At 45.2% G+C, this 18,406-nt stretch overlaps 1 protein-coding gene across 2 annotated transcripts; it reads left to right on the top strand.

The window, feature by feature from the left end:
* The first annotated feature begins 451 nt into the window (after positions 1–451).
* On the top strand, positions 452–18,104 carry LOC127556627 (zinc finger protein 260-like). Of its 2 annotated transcripts, none has more exons than XM_051989890.1 (5): positions 452–530; positions 5,748–5,833; positions 7,680–7,806; positions 8,131–8,235; positions 15,444–18,104. In XM_051989890.1, exons 2-5 carry the CDS (start codon positions 5,801–5,803, stop codon positions 17,099–17,101), a joined length of 1,923 nt encoding a protein of 640 aa, XP_051845850.1. In that variant the 5' UTR covers positions 452–530; positions 5,748–5,800; the 3' UTR covers positions 17,102–18,104. The 2 variants fall into 2 exon arrangements, with proteins under 2 accessions (XP_051845850.1, XP_051845849.1); XM_051989889.1 differs by lacking the exon at positions 452–530 and adding an exon at positions 2,568–2,646.
* Positions 18,105–18,406: the final 302 nt, after the last annotated feature.

Raw genomic sequence — 18,406 nt, 5'->3', positions numbered from 1 at the left:
ATAGAGAGAGAGATATAGAGAGACACAGAGAGACAGAAAAAGAAATAGACACACACAGAGAGAAACAGAGACAGAGAAGACAGAGAGAGAGGGAGGGAGAAGAGAGAAATAGAGAAAGAAAAGAGAGACACAGAGAGAAAGGGAGATGGAAAAGAAGAGGGAGAGGGAAAGGGGGAGGGAAAGGGAAAAAGAGGGAGAGAGAGAGGGAGAAGAGGCAGACACACACACACAGAGTTAAAGTTTGGGGGCCCACAAGACGTTTTATGGCGGGGCCGGGCCGGAGTCCTCCCCTGTTTGTATTAGTCTGTGGTGACCTTATTGCACCCGCCACCCGGCCATTCCTGCCCTCGATCCTTCTCCATGAGGACTACCAAAACGTCCACCGCAGGCCTTTGGGAATTGTAGTTTTGGCTCCGTTCTACGCACGCGCACTTCATAGGCAGCAGCTGCGCGCGCAGCACGGCCCCGTCGCCATTGGCAAAGCATCCGCTCGGAGGCAGCTCCTGAGGCTCCGCCGGCCACATCTCCAGGTACAGGTACCCGCGGCCTTAGCCCTAGGACCTTCGTGGCGTCTGCGTAGGAGCGGGACCCGCGCAGGCCGGTGGGGGAGTGCGGTCGTCGGGCCGCAGTGCGAGTGGTGGAGGTTGGGCCTCAGGGGGAGGGGCGGGTTCAGGCGGAACTTGTACTTGGGTAGGACAGTTCTTGAGCCTGGCGGCTATTGGTCGGATGCCAGTGGGCGGGGCCACGGCTCGCGGACGTCGAGGTCATTGGCTGGTTGGGATACGGGTCTTGTGGAGCTCGTGATCCTTGATTATCCTTAGTGGGTGGGCCTGCAGACAGTCGCTTTCCATCTCGCTCAAGTTGGGTACTGCTCTGGGGCCCAGGGTAGGGCTTATCCCGGCCTCCCTCGGCTGGTCCTCAAGTGTTGCCTTTGGAAACCGTTACCATGGTAACTGCCTCTCTCTGAGCCGCTAGCAGGCAGCGAAGCGGAAGATGGGGACGTGGACGGGGGCGGCGTCGGGCCGGGGCTGCTTTATACCCAACCTGCGCTAGAAGGCGTGTGGACTTAACAATCAATGTAGAGAAGAAAATTAAAACCATGGGAGCTGATGATGGAAAAGGACTTTGAGAATTCAGTTAGGAAGCTTTGTACTATTTGCCTAACAACCCTCCCACTCAAGGCTCTGAATAGCTGTGACCCTGGATTCTCCCAGCCAAAAAATTAAGATGTTGGTGTTTCCTCGTAGTGGTGATGATGTGTCTCGTTTGTTTGTTGTCTAGCTGATCACCATGTTTGTTAATTGAGCATCACTTTTTTACTGTTCCCTCTATTTTTATACCTTGTTCAAGTCAAACTTCTGCGCAATAATGAACTTCTGTATTTCCCTTTTTTAAATCTGTGCCTGTTAAATACAAAATCCTCCAAATCTGGGTAGGAAGTTAAGAATGACAGAAGTGGAGGTGTCTACTGTAGGTAGCCTTCTTAAGGAGTCTCGTCACAAAGAGCAGAGGAGACAAATTATGATAGCAGGGAAGAAAGGATCAAGTGATAGTCTTCTGAGAATCAGGAAGGCATGGACATATGTGTAGGGAGTAGAGAAAGAGCCAGGAGATAGGGGGAGGTGAAAGGTGAGATTGCTTATATAAGAACTGGGGTTTGCTGTGCCAAAGTGGGGCTACTTCTTTGTGTAAGACAGAAGGAGCTAGTGGGGGAAAGGCATCTGAGGAATACGAGATGAAGAAGGAAGGGGGGCTCTTGGCCAATGGCCTTATTTTTTAAAAGTACAATATGAAGCAAGGTTTGCAACAGAGAGGTGAAGATGGGGGAGCTTGGGAGGCTTGAGGAGGGATGAAAGTTTTGAAAGAGCCAAAGTGGAGAATGGGAGAATAAGTTGCTAAGATGACAGTAGAGGTCACCATCTTCCTTCAGCCAAGGGTAAGACGCCACAATAGATGCTATAAGGTGAGAAATGTTTCAGGAGTGTAGTGCCGGGCTAGTTCAATAAGAAGCCAAAAAGAAGATGGAGGGAAAGATCCTGGCGCCAGAGCAATGGCTAGGAGAGGGGTACAAGGTATCTGGGTGAGGGACAAAGAGAATGGGAGAGAGGATAGAGAGAGAGATATAGAGACACACAGAGAGAGACAGAAAAAGAAATAGACACACACAGAGAGAAACAGAGACAGAGAAGACAGAGAGAGAGGGAGGGAGAAGAGAGAAATAGAGAAAGAAAAGAGAGACACAGAGAGAAAGGGAGATGGAAAAGAAGAGGGAGAGGGAAAGGGGGAGGGAAAGGGGAAAAGAGGGAGAGAGAGAGGGAGAAGAGGCAGAGGCAGACACACACACACAGAGTTAAAGTTTGGGGGCCCACAAGACGTTTTATGGGGGGGCCGGGCCGGAGTCCTCCCCTGTTTGCATTAGTCTGTGGTGACCTTATTGCACCCGCCACCCAGCCATTCCTGCCCTCGATCCTTCTCCATGAGGACTACCAAAACGTCCACCGCAGGCCTTTGGGAATTGTAGTTTTGGCTCCGTTCTACGCACGCGCACTTCATAGGCAGCAGCTGCGCGCGCAGCACGGCCCCGTCGCCATTGGCAAAGCATCCGCTCGGAGGCAGCTCCTGAGGCTCCGCCGGCCACATCTCCAGGTACAGGTACCCGCGGCCTTAGCCCTAGGACCTGCGTGGCGTCTGCGTAGGAGCGGGACCCGCGCAGGCCGGTAGGGGAGTGCGGTCGTCGGGCCGCCGTGCGAGTGGTGGAGGTTGGGCCTCAGGGGGAGGGGCGGGTTCAGGCGGAACTTGTACTTGGGTAGGACAGTTCTTGAGCCTGGCGGCTATTGGTCGGATGCCAGTGGGCGGGGCCACGGCTCGCGGACGTCGAGGTCATTGGCTGGTTGGGATACGGGTCTTGTGGAGCTCGTGATCCTTGATTATCCTTAGTGGGTGGGCCTGAAGACGGTCGCTTTCCATCTCGCTCAAGTTGGGTGCTGCTCTGGGGCCCAGGGTAGGGCTTATCCCGGCCTCCCTCGGCTGGTCCTCAAGTGTTGCCTTTGGAAACCGTTACCATGGTAACTGCCTCTCTCTGAGCCGCTAGCAGGCAGCGAAGCGGAAGATGGGGACGTGGACGGGGGCGGCGTCGGGCCGGGGCTGCTTTATACCCAACCTGCGCTAGAAGGCGAGTCTCAGGATGAGGGTCTCACTTTCGGGGCGGGGGTATGTGTGTGTGTAAATGGATACCAGCGGCGTTTTATCCCTGTTGCTCCCTAGCCCTTGTATGCTTCCATTTAAACGAATTAGGCACAGCACCATTGTTTGCTTTTAAATTTGAGATTTTTACTAAGTGAAAGACAAAGGAAGGAGTGAATCATCAAAACGTGGACTTCTGCCTCCAAATCTGGATCGTACCCCTCCCCCCCAATGCACAGCTTGCAACACCTCCCTGTGAAGTACAGGATTAGGGCAGCCCCGTGCCCAGGGCCCCTGCTTAGTGTGAATTGGTGGCTTGATGTCATCCTCTGGTCTTTGACTCCAGCTGTGAAAGGTTCCATCCCAGGCTAGGTGCTGTGCAGGTTCTTTGACTCTTGTGGCCAAAAATCACCTCATCTTGCCCCAAAATAAGCATGTGAAAGATTTCCTCTAAGTTTTGGGCCATTCCTACTCATAAACTTAGGATTCTGCTTAATTAGGCAAGGCCACCTTCCAGGTTCATTTCTTTCCTTCTAAGAGCTTCTGTGTGCTAGAATGATGGAGGCCATCCCTCCATTCTCTGGTGGTGGTTGAGTACTGTCAAAACAGAGCTCTTGCCCTGGGCAGGATGATGTCCAGATCTGCAAACTGCCCATGGATTTTTTTTTTTTTTACTTAACTTACTGCTGCATTTTTGGTAGCAAAACAAATGTCTTCTGTCTCAGAAGCTGCTTTCCCTTTGGGCCTTCCCTGTTTCTAGAATCCTTTCATCTCTGTCTTGGTGTTTATTTAAAACAGCTTCTTATGTGGGCTGTGGGTTTGGGCAGGGTTCTTGTCTTTGATGCCTTAAGGAATCTGACACTGCTACCATTGGTAGAAACATTGACCAAGTAATTATCTATCGAGCATATCGAGCATCTCTAAGAGAGATGGTGTCAACCTTCAGAGAGCTTATAGTCTTAGAGGGAGAGAAAACTCACCCAATGGAGTGGTAACCAGGGAAGGGTGAAGTCATAGAGATGGTGAAAAGGAAACTGATTAGCAAGCCTTTTCCAGAAACAATGGAAATATTGATGTGATCACAGCCTGCAGAGTAACAGGAACAGAGTAACACAAGAGAGGTGTGCATCCTAGCATGGCAGGGTGGAGAGATGTGGCTGTGGAGGCTGGACTCATCTTAGCCTTGCTGATTTAGGTCTGGAAGGGGTCATCATTGCTAGATGAGCAAACTGAGGTACAGAGAGGTAACATCAATTGTCCAGGATTATGTAACTAGTCATTATCTAAGGCAGGATTGAACCTTAGGTTGGCCTTGTTCCAAGGAGGCGTAGAGAGTCCTCACTAATCATTCCAACCCTACCTGGAAGGATAGCCTTTTGGAAGGTGTATGATCTGAGCAGCAGCAATGTGGGGGTAGTTTATTTAGGCAGCTGGCAAAGTGGGATGATCAAGGCACTAGTTCCAAGGCAAGAAGAGGCAGAGCTGCCTTGTTGGGCGTCAGACATGTGGCTAAGGAAGTCAGTAAATCGATTATCAAGCATTTGTGCATAAGGGAAAAGGAACTCAAGTGTGTAGCCTTTATAGTGCACAAGTGATGTTCCCGCTCACAATACTTGGATTGTGACCTCCTCTTGTTCCCCCCTCCTCCCCCCGCCCCATCTTGTGTCCCAGACCTGAGCGCTCTCCCTTGTAAGGAATCCTGGTGAGTCTCAGTCAAGTCTTTTGTTTAACTTTTTGCTGAAAACATGAGAATGTATTTGCAGTTATCTGATATAATGCTGGAAGGCACGGGAATGAAAGGCCTTTCTTTCTGTGCACTGATTAAAGACCTTCCTTTATTGCTGCTGTGTTTTGCTCCAGAAACCTGGCCAGTTCCCTGAATAAAAACAGTCAGCCTAAAGGAATGAATAAAGTGTTCTCTTTTGAGGCCCCCCCCCAAGATGGAAGCGCCCCACATCTGGAAGGCTGCTCCGTCTGGAGGGTCACATATCAAACGAGAATACTTGGCACAGTGCCTCCTTTGTTCTCAGCCTTGTGTAAGCCCCACAGTGGGAGAGAAACTTTGGAATCTCACCCAGGAGGGGCGGGGACACCCTGCCTGGGACCCTTTCCCAGCCAAGAACCTCAGGTATTGGTGCTGTTCCGGAGTGACGATGTTATATGTTGTTTGTTTGTTATAGCTGTCTGGCAAGTGTGTATTATTCCTATGTTATAAGTTTACTTTTCAAAATATATTGTTTGAATCAATATTCTATGTAGTAATAATAACGTGTACTCTCCTCTCCCCACCTCAAGTCTGTGCCTGTTGAATTCTGGACTAGATTAACTTCACACCCCCTCGAAGGAATGCCTTCTGAGAATGGGGGGAGGGGAGGGGTAAAAGTCAAGTCCACCCTCTGAGCCCGAATCCAGGCTCTCAAACAAGATCTGTTTGCTCTGACTTGGTCAACACCCAGCATTAGTTAGAAGTGGTGGCTAGAGAGCTATGTAATCTTAGTGTTGGGGGTTTCCTGCCTGGGGGTTCAGGAGTGCTTCAATCCTTGATAGTCATTTCTCTTCCCCAGCTCTTTCTGCCCCATTCGCGTCTCATTGCTGAGAGGGGAACAGAAAGGAGGGAATGGCCCCTGAGCTGCTGACAGTCAAATGCGAGGTGAGTTGGAATTCCCTCTAGCTTAAAAGACCCTTTTTGTGGGTGTTTCCTTCTTTGTCCTCCTCCCCTCTGAATAACCTTCCCAATAAAGCCCAATCCACGGATTTTTGGAGACATGGACCCTGCATTTATTATGCTCTTACTATATGCACTCTCCTATTTAGAAAGCATCTAGTTGGGCTGGTTCCTGAACATGAATCCCTCTCCAACAGACTAGAGCAGTGGCCATCCAGTCCCTACTTAACGATCCTGTTGGGGGTGGGGGGGAGGGAGAGGCAGAATAGGAGGGGTAGGGAACCTCTGCCTTTCTGGACGGCCCAGTCTGCTCACTGTTGGATGACTCCTCGGTTCTTGTTCCTGATTCTGCCCCAGGGGCCAAACTGGACAGGTGGAATCCCTCTTCAGAGCAGCCCTTCAGTTTCTTGGGGCCCTTTAGTCTTTGGAAGAGATTCTGGTTTTTTAAGATTGATCATGTGCTCTGTACCCCTAGGGCTCTCTTGGCAGCCCTACAAGGATTTTCATTTTACAAATGAGGAAATTTAGGCTCAGGAAGGCTCCGGGATTTGCCTTGGCAGCCAGCTAGTGAGAGTTGGAGCCAGAATGCAAATTGGACTCCAAAGCCACTTTTTTTTTTTTTTTTTTTTGCTGAGGCAGTTGGGGTTAAGTGACTTTCCCAGGGTCACACAGCCAGGAAGTGCTATGTGTCTGAGGTCAAATTTGAATTTTTTCCTGACTTCAGAATCTCTGAGCTTGCAGTCCATTGAGCCCCCATCCCCTCCTCATTGGTCTAGCCTTGTCCGTCCAGCAGGAGAAGGCCATGTTTGGATTCTTATATGAGACTTGCTATGGATTCCCATTCCTGGATGATTGCTCCTGCTCTTTCTTTGGTCCGACCCTTTCCTCTGGCTGCTCAGCCCCGAGGCGGCCCAGCCTTGGCCCTCTGTAGCTTTTTTTCTCCTCCTGACTTGGTCTTTGATCCTTACCCCTCCCCGTGTTCCACTCTCTGACCCCAGCTTATCAGAGTGCTGCGGCACCCTTTATGGCCGTATGGTTGGGATGGTCGGGGGGGTGGTTGGGGAGCCACCAGGTTGCCAGACTTTCTCTGCTTCCCCTTCCTCCGAGGCGGATTTCCTTCTGGAGTGCCAGGCTCTGGGGTCTTGCCTGCCTTCCTATAGCCTTTGAAATCTGCTCTTCCTAAACCTGAGCTGCGCGTTACCCTGGGCCTCGCTGCTGCTGCTCCTTTGCCGTCGCAAAATCTGAGGGGCCATTTCCCTTCACATTCCCATGGTTCCCCGACTTTGATGATGATTGGGCTACGTGGTGCAGTCTGGGCCTGGGGGTCTGGAAGATGGGTGCAGATCCTGACTTGGACACTTGGTGACGGAGCCATTGTGGAAACGCATGGCACCAAAAGGATGACTGGACCTTTTTCAGCCCCACCTGTAAAAAGGGAACATTGCTCGCCCCTGCCTCCAGGAACCCGGTGATGTTCCAATAGGGCGCTGTATAGGAGGTGCTTGGCTGGTCTTTGAGGGCCCCTCAGATGAAGGATGATGATGACAGATGTGTTCCTGGATCGCAGAGATCATTGATGTTTTTGGCTCCTGGCGTGCTCAGCCTGCCCTCCATGTAGCCTGTGCTCACCATGTGCTTAATGAGTTTGCATGTGGGAGCTTAAGGGTGACGAGTTCTCAGGGTCAATTTGAGCCATTAAAAAAGAAAAACTACCCTGGGCAACAGCATCGATCATGACCCTTCAGTGCTGCGAGAACTGCCTCCCATGTGTCTTTGCCGGGGCACGTCCCCCCGTTATCTGTGTCTGAGAAGTAGTGTGTCCGTATTTCAGAGGCCCGTGACGTTCCAGGATGTCTCTGTGGACTTCACTTGGGAGGAGTGGGGCCAGCTGGACCTGCCACAGAGGGACCTGTACCGGGACGTGATGCTGGAGAACTATGAGAACCTTGTGTTTCTGGGTAAGGACCGTTCATAGCCTTTTATTGGGTTGTCCAGACCACTTCCCAAAGGCTGTGGGGTGTCTGAGAGGCTCCTTTGAGTTTGTTCCACACGAATATTCCAGAATCTATGGAGTGCTGGGGACGGGGAGGGACAGTGTTTCTGAATCTTCGGGGCTCATGGGCCAGAGTGTTTCTGCTTTGCCTCCCCTGGAGCAAGGCCTTTGTGGGGGCTGCCCCTCTGCTTTCTTTGTCTCCATTATGTTCTCCCCTTGAGGGGAAACACTCAGGATTGAGATCCCGAATGGTTCTTCAGCTCCATTCTCTTTTCTGCCTCATAAACAGGCCTGACGGTTTCCAAACCCTATGTGATCTCTCAGTTGGAGCGAGGAGAAGCTCCAGGGCTTCTGAGGGAGCCCGAGGGAGAAGTGCTCATCGGCCCCGGTCCAGGTGAGTGTGTGAACCCCGGCCGAGAAACCTCCCAGCTCGCCCCAGGTCAGTCAGGGGCCAGCACCTGGGCCGGGGAGCTGAGGAATCCCCCTCCAACGTTTCTGGGCCCAGGGTGCAGGGGAGGGCTGGCCTAACAGGAGCGTGCTCCTATGTCCTCGTCCCCTTCGATGGTCACTCATCTTCCTGAAATCTGCCTTTTCCTCCCTCACATCCCCCAGGGGCAGAGAAGACCACGGCCCTTTTCTTGAGGGTGAATGTTTAAAAATACACCCTGAATGTACAAAGCATAAAAATCATCCATGTAAGAAGGTTAAAGGTGGTATAGGAACGGTCACACTTCCATAAACAATGGAGAGAAACACGACCCGAGGTGCAGGCTCCCGGGTGTGCAGGGCAGCAGGCCATGGCACCAGGCAGAGGTCTGCCCACCTTGTAGGCGGACTGAGCAGGGCCTTCCCTGGCAGTGCCACATGTCACCAGTAATGGCCAGAGAAGGCAGTCCCTGCCATCTGTCACCTCGCCAATTCTTTCCTTATCAGAAGCAGCCCGAGGGGAGGTCGGGAAAATCTTTGATTCTTGGGGACGGATTGAGATGCTCAGGAGGCCTTAGACCCAAGGTTTGGCCTTCGTGTCATAACTCTGAGGGCTGGCAGAATGGGAGGTGGCTGCCCTGTGGGAAGAGACCGAGGAAGCGCTTCCAAAACTGAGAGTCTTCGGCAAGAGCCTAAAGACACGGGAACACAAGGTCATCACAACTGCCCGTTGACAGTAAGGGGTGTTGAAGAGAAAGATTGAGAAGCGTATTGGGTAGCTAGTCCAAAAGGTAGAGCAAGAGCATGAGTTGTGGGTTTTTGTGCCAGAAACAGGAAGGGTGGGGCCCGTCCAGAGACGGCGCACGCCTAAGGAAGGTTGGCATTTGCCTGCCATCTTGTAAGTCTAAACAACCTGGGAGAAAGAGACAACTGTCTGCCAAGAGCCAGACACCACGGAGAGAAGCTGGAGGGGGAAGGTGTCTCCTGAGATGCCCAGAAGCCACCATACGTCAAAATGCAAGGACGGAGCTGGTGAGGAAAACACGGCACCAAGTTTGGACCATAAAGAAGAGGGCCTCGTGTTCTTGGGAACAAGAGTCAAAAAACAGTCTTAGGGATCTCTGACACTGGTCAGTGAGGTTCTTGATCAGAATGGGCTCTACGTGGGTCCTATTCTCTATGTAAAAGAAATGAGACAATAAAAAGGGAGGTTGGGGGTAGCATTTGGGATGTGGTGGAGAACATTGGGTCCTGGCAGTTTTAAGCTCTGCCCTTTGGAGAACGTAGCCCAGAACAGAGCCAGTGGCTACTAGATATTAAGGGTCGTTCACTCAATAAACATTGATTGGGAACCTGCTCTTCTGTGCTGGCCACTGGAAATACAAAGGCAGAGGGGAGAGATTCCCTGCCCTTCAGTTAGAACTTACAACGTTGCTGTCTACGGGTAGGTACAAGTAAATAGTAGACATTTGGGGAGGGGGAAAGAGGCACGAGCAGCTGGAGGCATCGAGAAGGGCCTGCAGAGTGTGCACTTGAGCCAAGGCTTAAAGAAAACGGGATAATAAGGCACTAAGGTGAGAACAGAGAACATTGTAGACGGGGCAGCTTGGAGATGGAGAACTGTGCTTGAGGAACAAACAGCAATCACCATTTTGGGTGGTGAGTGGGATGTGAATAAGGCTGAAAAGACAGTTTAGGGCCAGATTGTGCAGAGAGGGGACGTTTGTGTTTGACAGAGCAATAAGGGAACAGCATTTATTTAGCACTAAGGTGACGTGCTCTGACCCATGCTTTAGGGAGATCACTTTGCCAGCTTAGTGGAAGACCAACAAACAAGGGAGACTTGAGGGAAGGAGCCCAATCAGCAGGCATCCAGGGGAGGCAGCGAGGGTCTGAGGGAGGCTGGTAACCGTGTGAGAGGAGAGAGGAAGGGGGGAGTCTGGCCTGGTGCCCCCTGCACTGGCAGGGAAAGTTAGAGAGGGGAAGAGAACAATCCTTTTTTTGACTGTATTGAGTTTGAGACGTGTATGGGACATGGAGCTCGAGACGTCTGCGAGATAGAGGGAACAGGGCTGGATAAATAATGTTCTGAGAATGCTCTGCATAGAGGTGATGATTAAAGGCATAGGAGTGGATGAAGTGACTACGAGAGGGGACAGAGAGAAGGGGGTAGAAGAGAAGAGAGGAGGCTGTAGGACAGAGTCCTGGTAGGTACGCACAAGTAGGAGGCAAGACATGGGTGTTCCAGCAAAGGAGACGGAGCAGGAGTAGTCTGACTGGAAGGACCAGGTGAGAACAGACTCAGAAAACCAGAGAGGAGGATGCTGGGCAGTGTCAGAAGCTTCAGGGAGGCTATCACTCATAAGGAGAACCACCCCTTGGGAATTAGGCTACTCTGATCTTCCTGCTCTGGGCAGCTCCCTAAGACTCCAGGCACAGAGAAGGGCTGGGGAACCTCCTAGCTCCAGTTCATGCTGTTGAACATAGATTAGAATGGGGAGGGAGAAGCAGGGACAGGCAGGAGGAGGAGGGAGAAGGGAGATAGATCCTAGGTAACTTTTTAAAATTTTTATTTTTTCCAGCTACATATAAAAACATTTTTTTGGGTGGGGGTGTATATGTACACTCATTTTTTACATATTTATGAAAAATGTTGGGAGAGAAAAACCAGAACAAAAGAGAAAAACTATTGGGGAAAAAAATAGATGGAAAAGAAAAAAGTGAACACCATGTGTATTAGATTTACATTCAGTTTTCATTGTTCTCTTTCTGGATGCAGATGATGTTTTCCATCTCAGAGTTTATTGGGATTGCCTTGAATCACTGAACTGCTGAGAAGAACCATGTCCGTTATAGCTGATCATCATATAATCTTTTTAATTTTCCAGTAACATTTTTTATTTCTATTTTTTCTCAATTTTATTTAAAGAAACAATGAGAAAACAAAAAGAAAAAAGGGATAAAAAACAAAAGACAATATAGTCATGTGCCCAGCAGAACATCAGGAAGGATTCAAAATATGTAAAAATAAATACCAGTTCAAGAAAGTCTATATTGATAGAAGTTATATTCATGAGTATCCAGCTTTTCTTTACTTCCTTGTAAATTATTCTTTTGCTCTCTGCAACTTTTTTACTTTACTCTTTTTTCCCCCATTTTATCCCATCCCCCCAAGCAGGCTATAGTTGAGTCTAGAGAGCCAGAACTCTGTAGATACACACACACACACACACACACACACACACACACACACACACACACACACACACACACACACACACACACACCCCTTTCCTATCCCTGCTGATTGTTTGCTTTAATTCTGCTCCTTGACTTGCCTTGCTATTATTTAACCTCCCCCCACCCATGGATCCTCTCTTCTTCCCTCACCCATTGCTTCCCCTCCCCCGTTCTTCCCCCCTTATAGATTTTGGAGGGTGCTATACCCTTCATACTATATTTGTAATATTGCCTATTTAACTCATTCCCAATATGAATAGGTTTCCAGAACTATGAGCCCTTCTCCTCCCTCTAATATTTGTGTCCATTCTTCCTCTGCACTTTATTTGTATGATATAATTATTTTTACCTTAACTCTGCCCTAATCTCTTTTTTTTGAGTTGTATTATTGATGTCAATCTTAAATATATGCTATAAATCTCCCATGTAAAAAATTATAAATTTGTCCATGTTGAGTTCCTTGAAATTGATCTTTGATATTGGCTCTTATGTGTTGAATTTTCTAGTAAGTTCGAGTTTGGTTGATAGAAAGCCCTGAAAATCTGCAAGTTCATTGAATGTCCATTTTTTCTCATTCAATATTATAGATAATTTTTCTGGGTATGTTATTTTTGGCCACAAGCCTAGTTCTTTTGATTGTCAGTAGATAGCTGTAGTTTTTTATTTTGGCTCCTGATAAATGTCATACAATTCTAATTGTAGTTCTATTGTATTGAATTGATTTTTTTTCTTGTTTCTTGCATAATTTTCTCTTTGACCTGGGGGTTTCAAAATTTGGCGATAATGTTCCTGTGTGTTTTCCATAAAGAATCTTGTTGAGGTAGTGATTGGTAGATTTTTTTTTCTATTTCTACTTTCCTCTCATGTTCTGTCACTCCAGGACAATTTCACAACTTTCATGCAATCCAATTATTCTAGATTTTCTCTTCTTGATCTGTTCTCTAGATCTGTCATTTTGCTTATGTTTCACATTCTGTTCGTATTTTTCATTCTTTATGATGTTTTGTTTTTTCTTGGTTTCCCCTTGTCCAGTTCTAATTTTCAAAGGATTATTTTCATCTTTAAGACTCTGTATCTCTTTTTCTTGTTGGTTGTTTTTTTCCCCATAATCTTCTTGTTTTTCTTGGATGGTTTTTATTTTTATTTTTTTAGTTTTTCCTCAATGTCATCTGATTTTTGAATATTTTTTGAGTTCTTCTATAAATTCTCTCTGGACAGGGAGCCATTTCACATTACTCTTTGGGGTAGAGGCTTTTTTTTATTTCAGTGTCCTCTTCTGAAGATGAACCCTGATCTTCCTTAATGTGTTTCTATGACGGGATTCTTCTTTGCCAGTTCATTTTTAAAAATAAGAGGTATTAGTGTAAGCACTTCTGATCCTGGGGGGTGGGGCAGGGATGAAGCCTCTGGCTTCATCTTAGTTCTCCCCTTTCACCAGGAACCCCACTCCAAAAGCATCCCCTCCCGGAGCATCCCTGCCCTCTGCCATTGTACTCCCTGTGGGTTGGTTTCCGCTTACCCAGGGTCACACTGTGCAGTCTCCCCCTCCACAAACAGTCTGGGAAGTGAAAGTTTCCATGATTCCTGCTGAGGCTCCTAGCTGCAGGGCTGCCCTCTTGCTATCTCTCTGGAGATGTCCTGGAGATATTTGTACTTCACATAGCTTAATCTTTCTTCCAATCTTCTCTGGTCTTTCTTCAGATCTTCTCAGGTTGTATCAGGACGTCTCCTGTTCTTCCCCAAGTCTTGATTTTTCATGAGTCTGTGTTCACCCCGAGGTGCAAATCTGTTCTATTTGTGGGAGAAATTGACCAACTGAACAATGCTTTCTTAGTTCTGCTTATTTCACTTAGTATCAGGCCTTTCTGAAATCATCCTGTTGATTATTTCTTACAGAACAATAATATTCCATAACATTCATATACCACAACTTCTTATTCATTCATTCTCCAATGGATGGGCATCCACTTACTTTCCAGTTCCTGCCACACAAAAAAGGCTTCCACAAACATTTTTGCACATGTGGATCCTTTTCCCTCCTTTATGATCTCTTTGGGATATAATCCCAGTAGAAACACTTCTGGGTGAAAGGGTCTATGCAGTTTTACAGCTCTTTGGACATAGTTTCATATTGCTCTCCAGAATGGCTGGATCATTTCACAACTCTATCAATAATGCATTAATGTTCCAGTTTTCCCACATCTCCTTCAACATTTATCATTATCTTTTCCTGTCATCTTAGCTAATCTGAGAGTTGTGAGTTGGTATTTCCAAATTGTTTTAATTTGCATTTCTCTAATCAATAGTGATTTAGAGTATTTTTTCATATGGTTATAGATAGCTTTAATTTCGTCATCTGAAAATTGTCTATTAATATTCTTTGACCATTTCATCAATTGGGGACCGACTTGCATTCTCATAAATTTGACTCAGTTCTTTCTATATTTTGAAATGAGACCATTATCAGAACTACTGGCTGTAAAAAAATTTTCCCAATCTTCTACTTCTCTTCTGATTTTGGCTGCTGCAAAATCTTTTTCATTTAATGTAATTGAAATTGTCCATTTTACATTTCATAATGTTCTCTGGTTCTTATTTGGTAATAAATTCCTCCCTTCTCTGAAGATCTGATAGGTAAACTATCCTTTGCTCTCTTAATTTGCTTATGATATCATCCTTTACACCTAAATCATGTACATTTTTTATCTTATTTTTGGTATAGGGTGTGAGATGTAGGTCTATGCTGAGTTTCTGACCAATTTTCTAATTTTCTCAGCAATTTTGGTCAAATAATGAGTCATTATTCCAAAGTTGGAGTTTGGGGGTAAATTACTATAATCATTAATTATTGTGTCATGTACATCTCATCTGTTCCATTGATCTACCATTCTATTTCTTAGCCAGTACCAAAAGGTTTTGATAACTGCTGCTTTATAATAGAATTTTAAGTTGGTACTGGTAGGTCACTGTAATGGGCTGAGGCTTGAGTTGATGCACTGAGGTCCCAAGCACATGAGGCTAAATAGTAATTGGACCATACTCTATTAATATATAAGCTTGGAGAAAGAATGGCCCCCACCCACTCTTTGTGCAAGTCCTGATGTGTTGTATAGGAAATGACGATTTTGGTGGGTGGAGGCAGGGGAGTGGAAAAGGAAGGGGAGGAGAGACTTTTGGGATTGCCATTGCCACTGTTGGCTCAGCTCACATCTCTCTCTGTTAGCTGATTTGTTTAAGCGGGAGATGTAATGGGCTGAGGCTTGAGTTGATGCACTGAGGTCCCAAGCACATGAGGCTAAATAGTAATTGGACCATACTCTATTAATATATAAGCTTGGAGAAAGAATGGCCCCCACCCACTCTTTGTGCAAGTCCTGATGTGTTGTATAGGAAATGACGATTTTGGTGGGTGGAGGCAGGGGAGTGGAAAAGTGCCACGGTTTGCTCAGATCTCTCTCGCTCTGCTAGCTGGCTTTTGCCATTGCGACAACCTTTCTGTTTGTTTCTCTTCTTCTTTTTGCTTTTTGCTTTTGCTGTGGCAGTTGGGGTTAAGTGACTTGCCGATGGTCACATAGCCAGGAATTGTTAAGTGTCTGAGAGAAACAAATCAGCTAACAGAGAGAGATGTGAGCTGAGCCAACCGTGGCAATGGCAATCCCAAAAGTCTCTCCTCCCCTTCCTTTTCCACTCCCCTGCCTCCACCCACCAAAATCGTCATTTCCTATACAACACATCAGGACTTGCACAAAGAGTGGGTGGGGGCCATTCTTTCTCCAAGCTTATATATTAATAGAGTATGGTCCAATTACTATTTAGCCTCATGTGCTTGGGACCTCAGTGCATCAACTCAAGCCTCAGCCCATTACAAAGTAATTTACTTTTTCAAAGCACAACAAATAGTAAATACTAATAATCTGTTTTTTTTTTTTCTTGCAGATTATCTTAGTCAGGAAATTAGATCTCAAATCAAGGACTCCACTCCACAGGAGGGCCTTTGTTTAGGAGCATCATCTGATCACAGTCTCACAAGGGATGATCCCTGGGATTCCAAGATGAACGAAGTTTGGGGATATTTTAATGGTGTAGAGGAACAAAAGGGTACTCTCGAGAAACAATCTAGAATCAGTCTCCAAGAAATGTTTAATAGTGTAGGCATTCAAGGATGCAGTATGTTTGCAAGAAGTTGCAGTCCAAACTCATTGTTTGTGTCCCAACAAAGAGTTTCTACAGGAGAAAGTTTCTATGAGGATGATACACTTGGAAAGAGCTTTAAGCAGTTTTCAGAACTAATTGAACAGCATAGAGTTTCCTTTTGGAAAAAGCTTTGTAACTATAGTAAATGTAGAGAGGCCTTTAGTTATCACTCAGATCTTATTCACTTTCACATGATATGTACTGAAGATAAATCATATGAATGTACTGGGTGTGGGAAAGCTTTCAATAAAACTTCACACCTTACTCCTCATCAAGGACTTCATACTGGAGAAAAATCCTTTGAATGTGATGAATGTGAAAAATCTTTTAGTTGGAGGACATCTCTTATATATCATCAGAGATTTCATACTGGAGAGATTCCCTTTGAGTGCAGTAAATGTGGAAAGGTTTTCAGCCATAAGACATTACTTGTTTATCATCAAAGAATTCATACTGGAGAGAAACCCTTTGAATGCAGTGATTGTGGAAAAGTTTTTAGCAAGAAATCATATCTTATTCAACATCAGCGAATTCATAGTGGAGAGAAACCTTTTGTGTGTAATGAATGTGGGAAAGCTTTTATCCAGAGGGGACACCTTACTAAGCATCAGAGAATTCATGCTGGAGAGAAGCCTTTTGCATGCAATGAATGTAGGAAAGCCTTTAGCCAAAGGGAACACCTTATTGTACATCAGAGAATGCACACCAGAGAAAAACCCTTTGAATGCAATGAATGTGGGAAAGCCTTTAGCCTGAGGGGAAACCTTACTCAACATCAGAACATTCACACTAGAGAGAAGCCACCTTGTAAGTGTGATGAATGTGGAAAAGACTTCAGCCACAGGGGTTCCCTCGTTCATCATCAGAGAATCCATACTGGAGAGAAGCCCTTTCAGTGTCATATTTGTGGAAAAGCTTTTAGTATGAGATGCTATCTTAATAGACATCAAAGAAATCATACAGGAGAAAAGCCCTTCGAATGCAATGAATGTGGGAAAACTTTCAGCCGTAGAGGAAATCTTAATGAACACCATAGAATCCATACTGGAGAAAAACCCTTTGACTGTAATAAATGTGGGAAAGCCTTTAGCCATAGAACATCCCTTAGAAATCACCAGCGAATTCATACTGGAGAGAAACCATTTGAATGTAATGAATGTGGAAAAGTCTTCAGCCAGAGAGGGAACCTTACTGAACATCAGAGAATTCATACTGGAGAGAAACCCTTTGAATGTAACGAATGTGGAAAAGCCTTCAGCCAGAGGGGAAAACTTAATGAACACCAGAGAATCCATACTGGAGAGAAACCATTTGTATGTGATGAATGTGGGAAATCCTTTAGCCAGAGGGGAAACCTTAATGAACATAAGAAGGTTCATACTGGAGTGGAACCCTTTTAATTCAATGAATATAAGAAAGTCTATAATAACAACTCATGCCTTAACATCAGATAATTCAAACTGAAGAAAAATTCTGTTAAGTGTAATGAATACGAAAAAATCATTAACAGCTTTAATATCAGAAAAATCCTTTAATGACTGTGGAATAATTCAGCTGTGCCATATCCCTTATTTATTGCCATATAATTGATTCACACTGTAGAGAAAAATTTGAGTGTAATGAAAGTGGGAGGGGAAAACCTAATAAAGATAATTTATGATAGAAGTCACTTGAATATAATGAATGTGGGATATCTTTCTTCCAAAGCACATCCTTTATCATGAGAACAAACTTAATGGAAATAGACATTTTAAATGTAATGAACTTGGGAAAACCTTCAACAAGAGAAGAAAAATTTATTGACCAAAAGACTGTTCAAAATGAAGAAAGAAATCTCTTGTACAAATAATAAATGTGAAAAAACCTTTAGCCACAGGGAACCCTTATTAAATTGCACATAATTCATACCAGAGAGTATCCTGTGTGATGTGGGAAATTGAACTGTGGATCAGTTTTTGTTTGTCATCACAAAAATATAAAAAGGACTTTGCAAGAAATGTAAGAAAAGTCTTTAAAAGCCTTAAGAAATAACAAGAATTAAAATGGAAGAAAAAAATTAATGTAATTATTGAGCATACATTAAGGTTGTAATTCCTTCCTGTTAAGACATCCAAGATTTTGAATGATGGGAATGTGATAATATGAGGAGAATTGTATAATTGTTTAATAGTGAAGAGAAGGCAGTGTTTTTTCACAAACTAGTACATTTGGTGCTTTGATAAAAATTAAGTGCTTCTATTAATCTTTTTGTGTAGATTAGCTGCCATCAAGTTGCATTAGAATTGCCCAGGTCACTTCAAAATATGTGCTGGGTTAGGATCTGAAATAGTAAATTAAGATTGGAATTGTTTTTTTTAAACTTGAATAAAACCACTGAAATAGTGTGAAACATAGTATTGTAAATTGTGGATGTTTTGTCTTTTATTTTTTCATACTAAACTTAATAACCATCAGCAGAAATAAGCATTCAGATGCACAGACAGGAATAAATAAAATTACAGTAATCTGTGAACATTGTTATTTTTAACAAATGTTACTTTGTAGTACTAAATAAAATCTGGAAGAACAAAAAGTCAGTTATTCTAAAAGAAATAATTTAAAATAGGAATGAAGGTGATCTAACATAACCAGATTTCAAACTACATTATTGAGTAATAATCATTCAGTATTTAATACTGGTTAAAAAATACAAAAGTAGATCGGTG

The sequence above is a fragment of the Antechinus flavipes genome, chromosome 3 (assembly GCF_016432865.1).
Source record: "Antechinus flavipes isolate AdamAnt ecotype Samford, QLD, Australia chromosome 3, AdamAnt_v2, whole genome shotgun sequence".
NCBI classification, from domain to species: Eukaryota; Metazoa; Chordata; class Mammalia; order Dasyuromorphia; family Dasyuridae; genus Antechinus; species Antechinus flavipes.
Note: the sequence above shows the minus strand (reverse complement) of the source record. Positions and strands in the feature narration are given on the sequence as shown.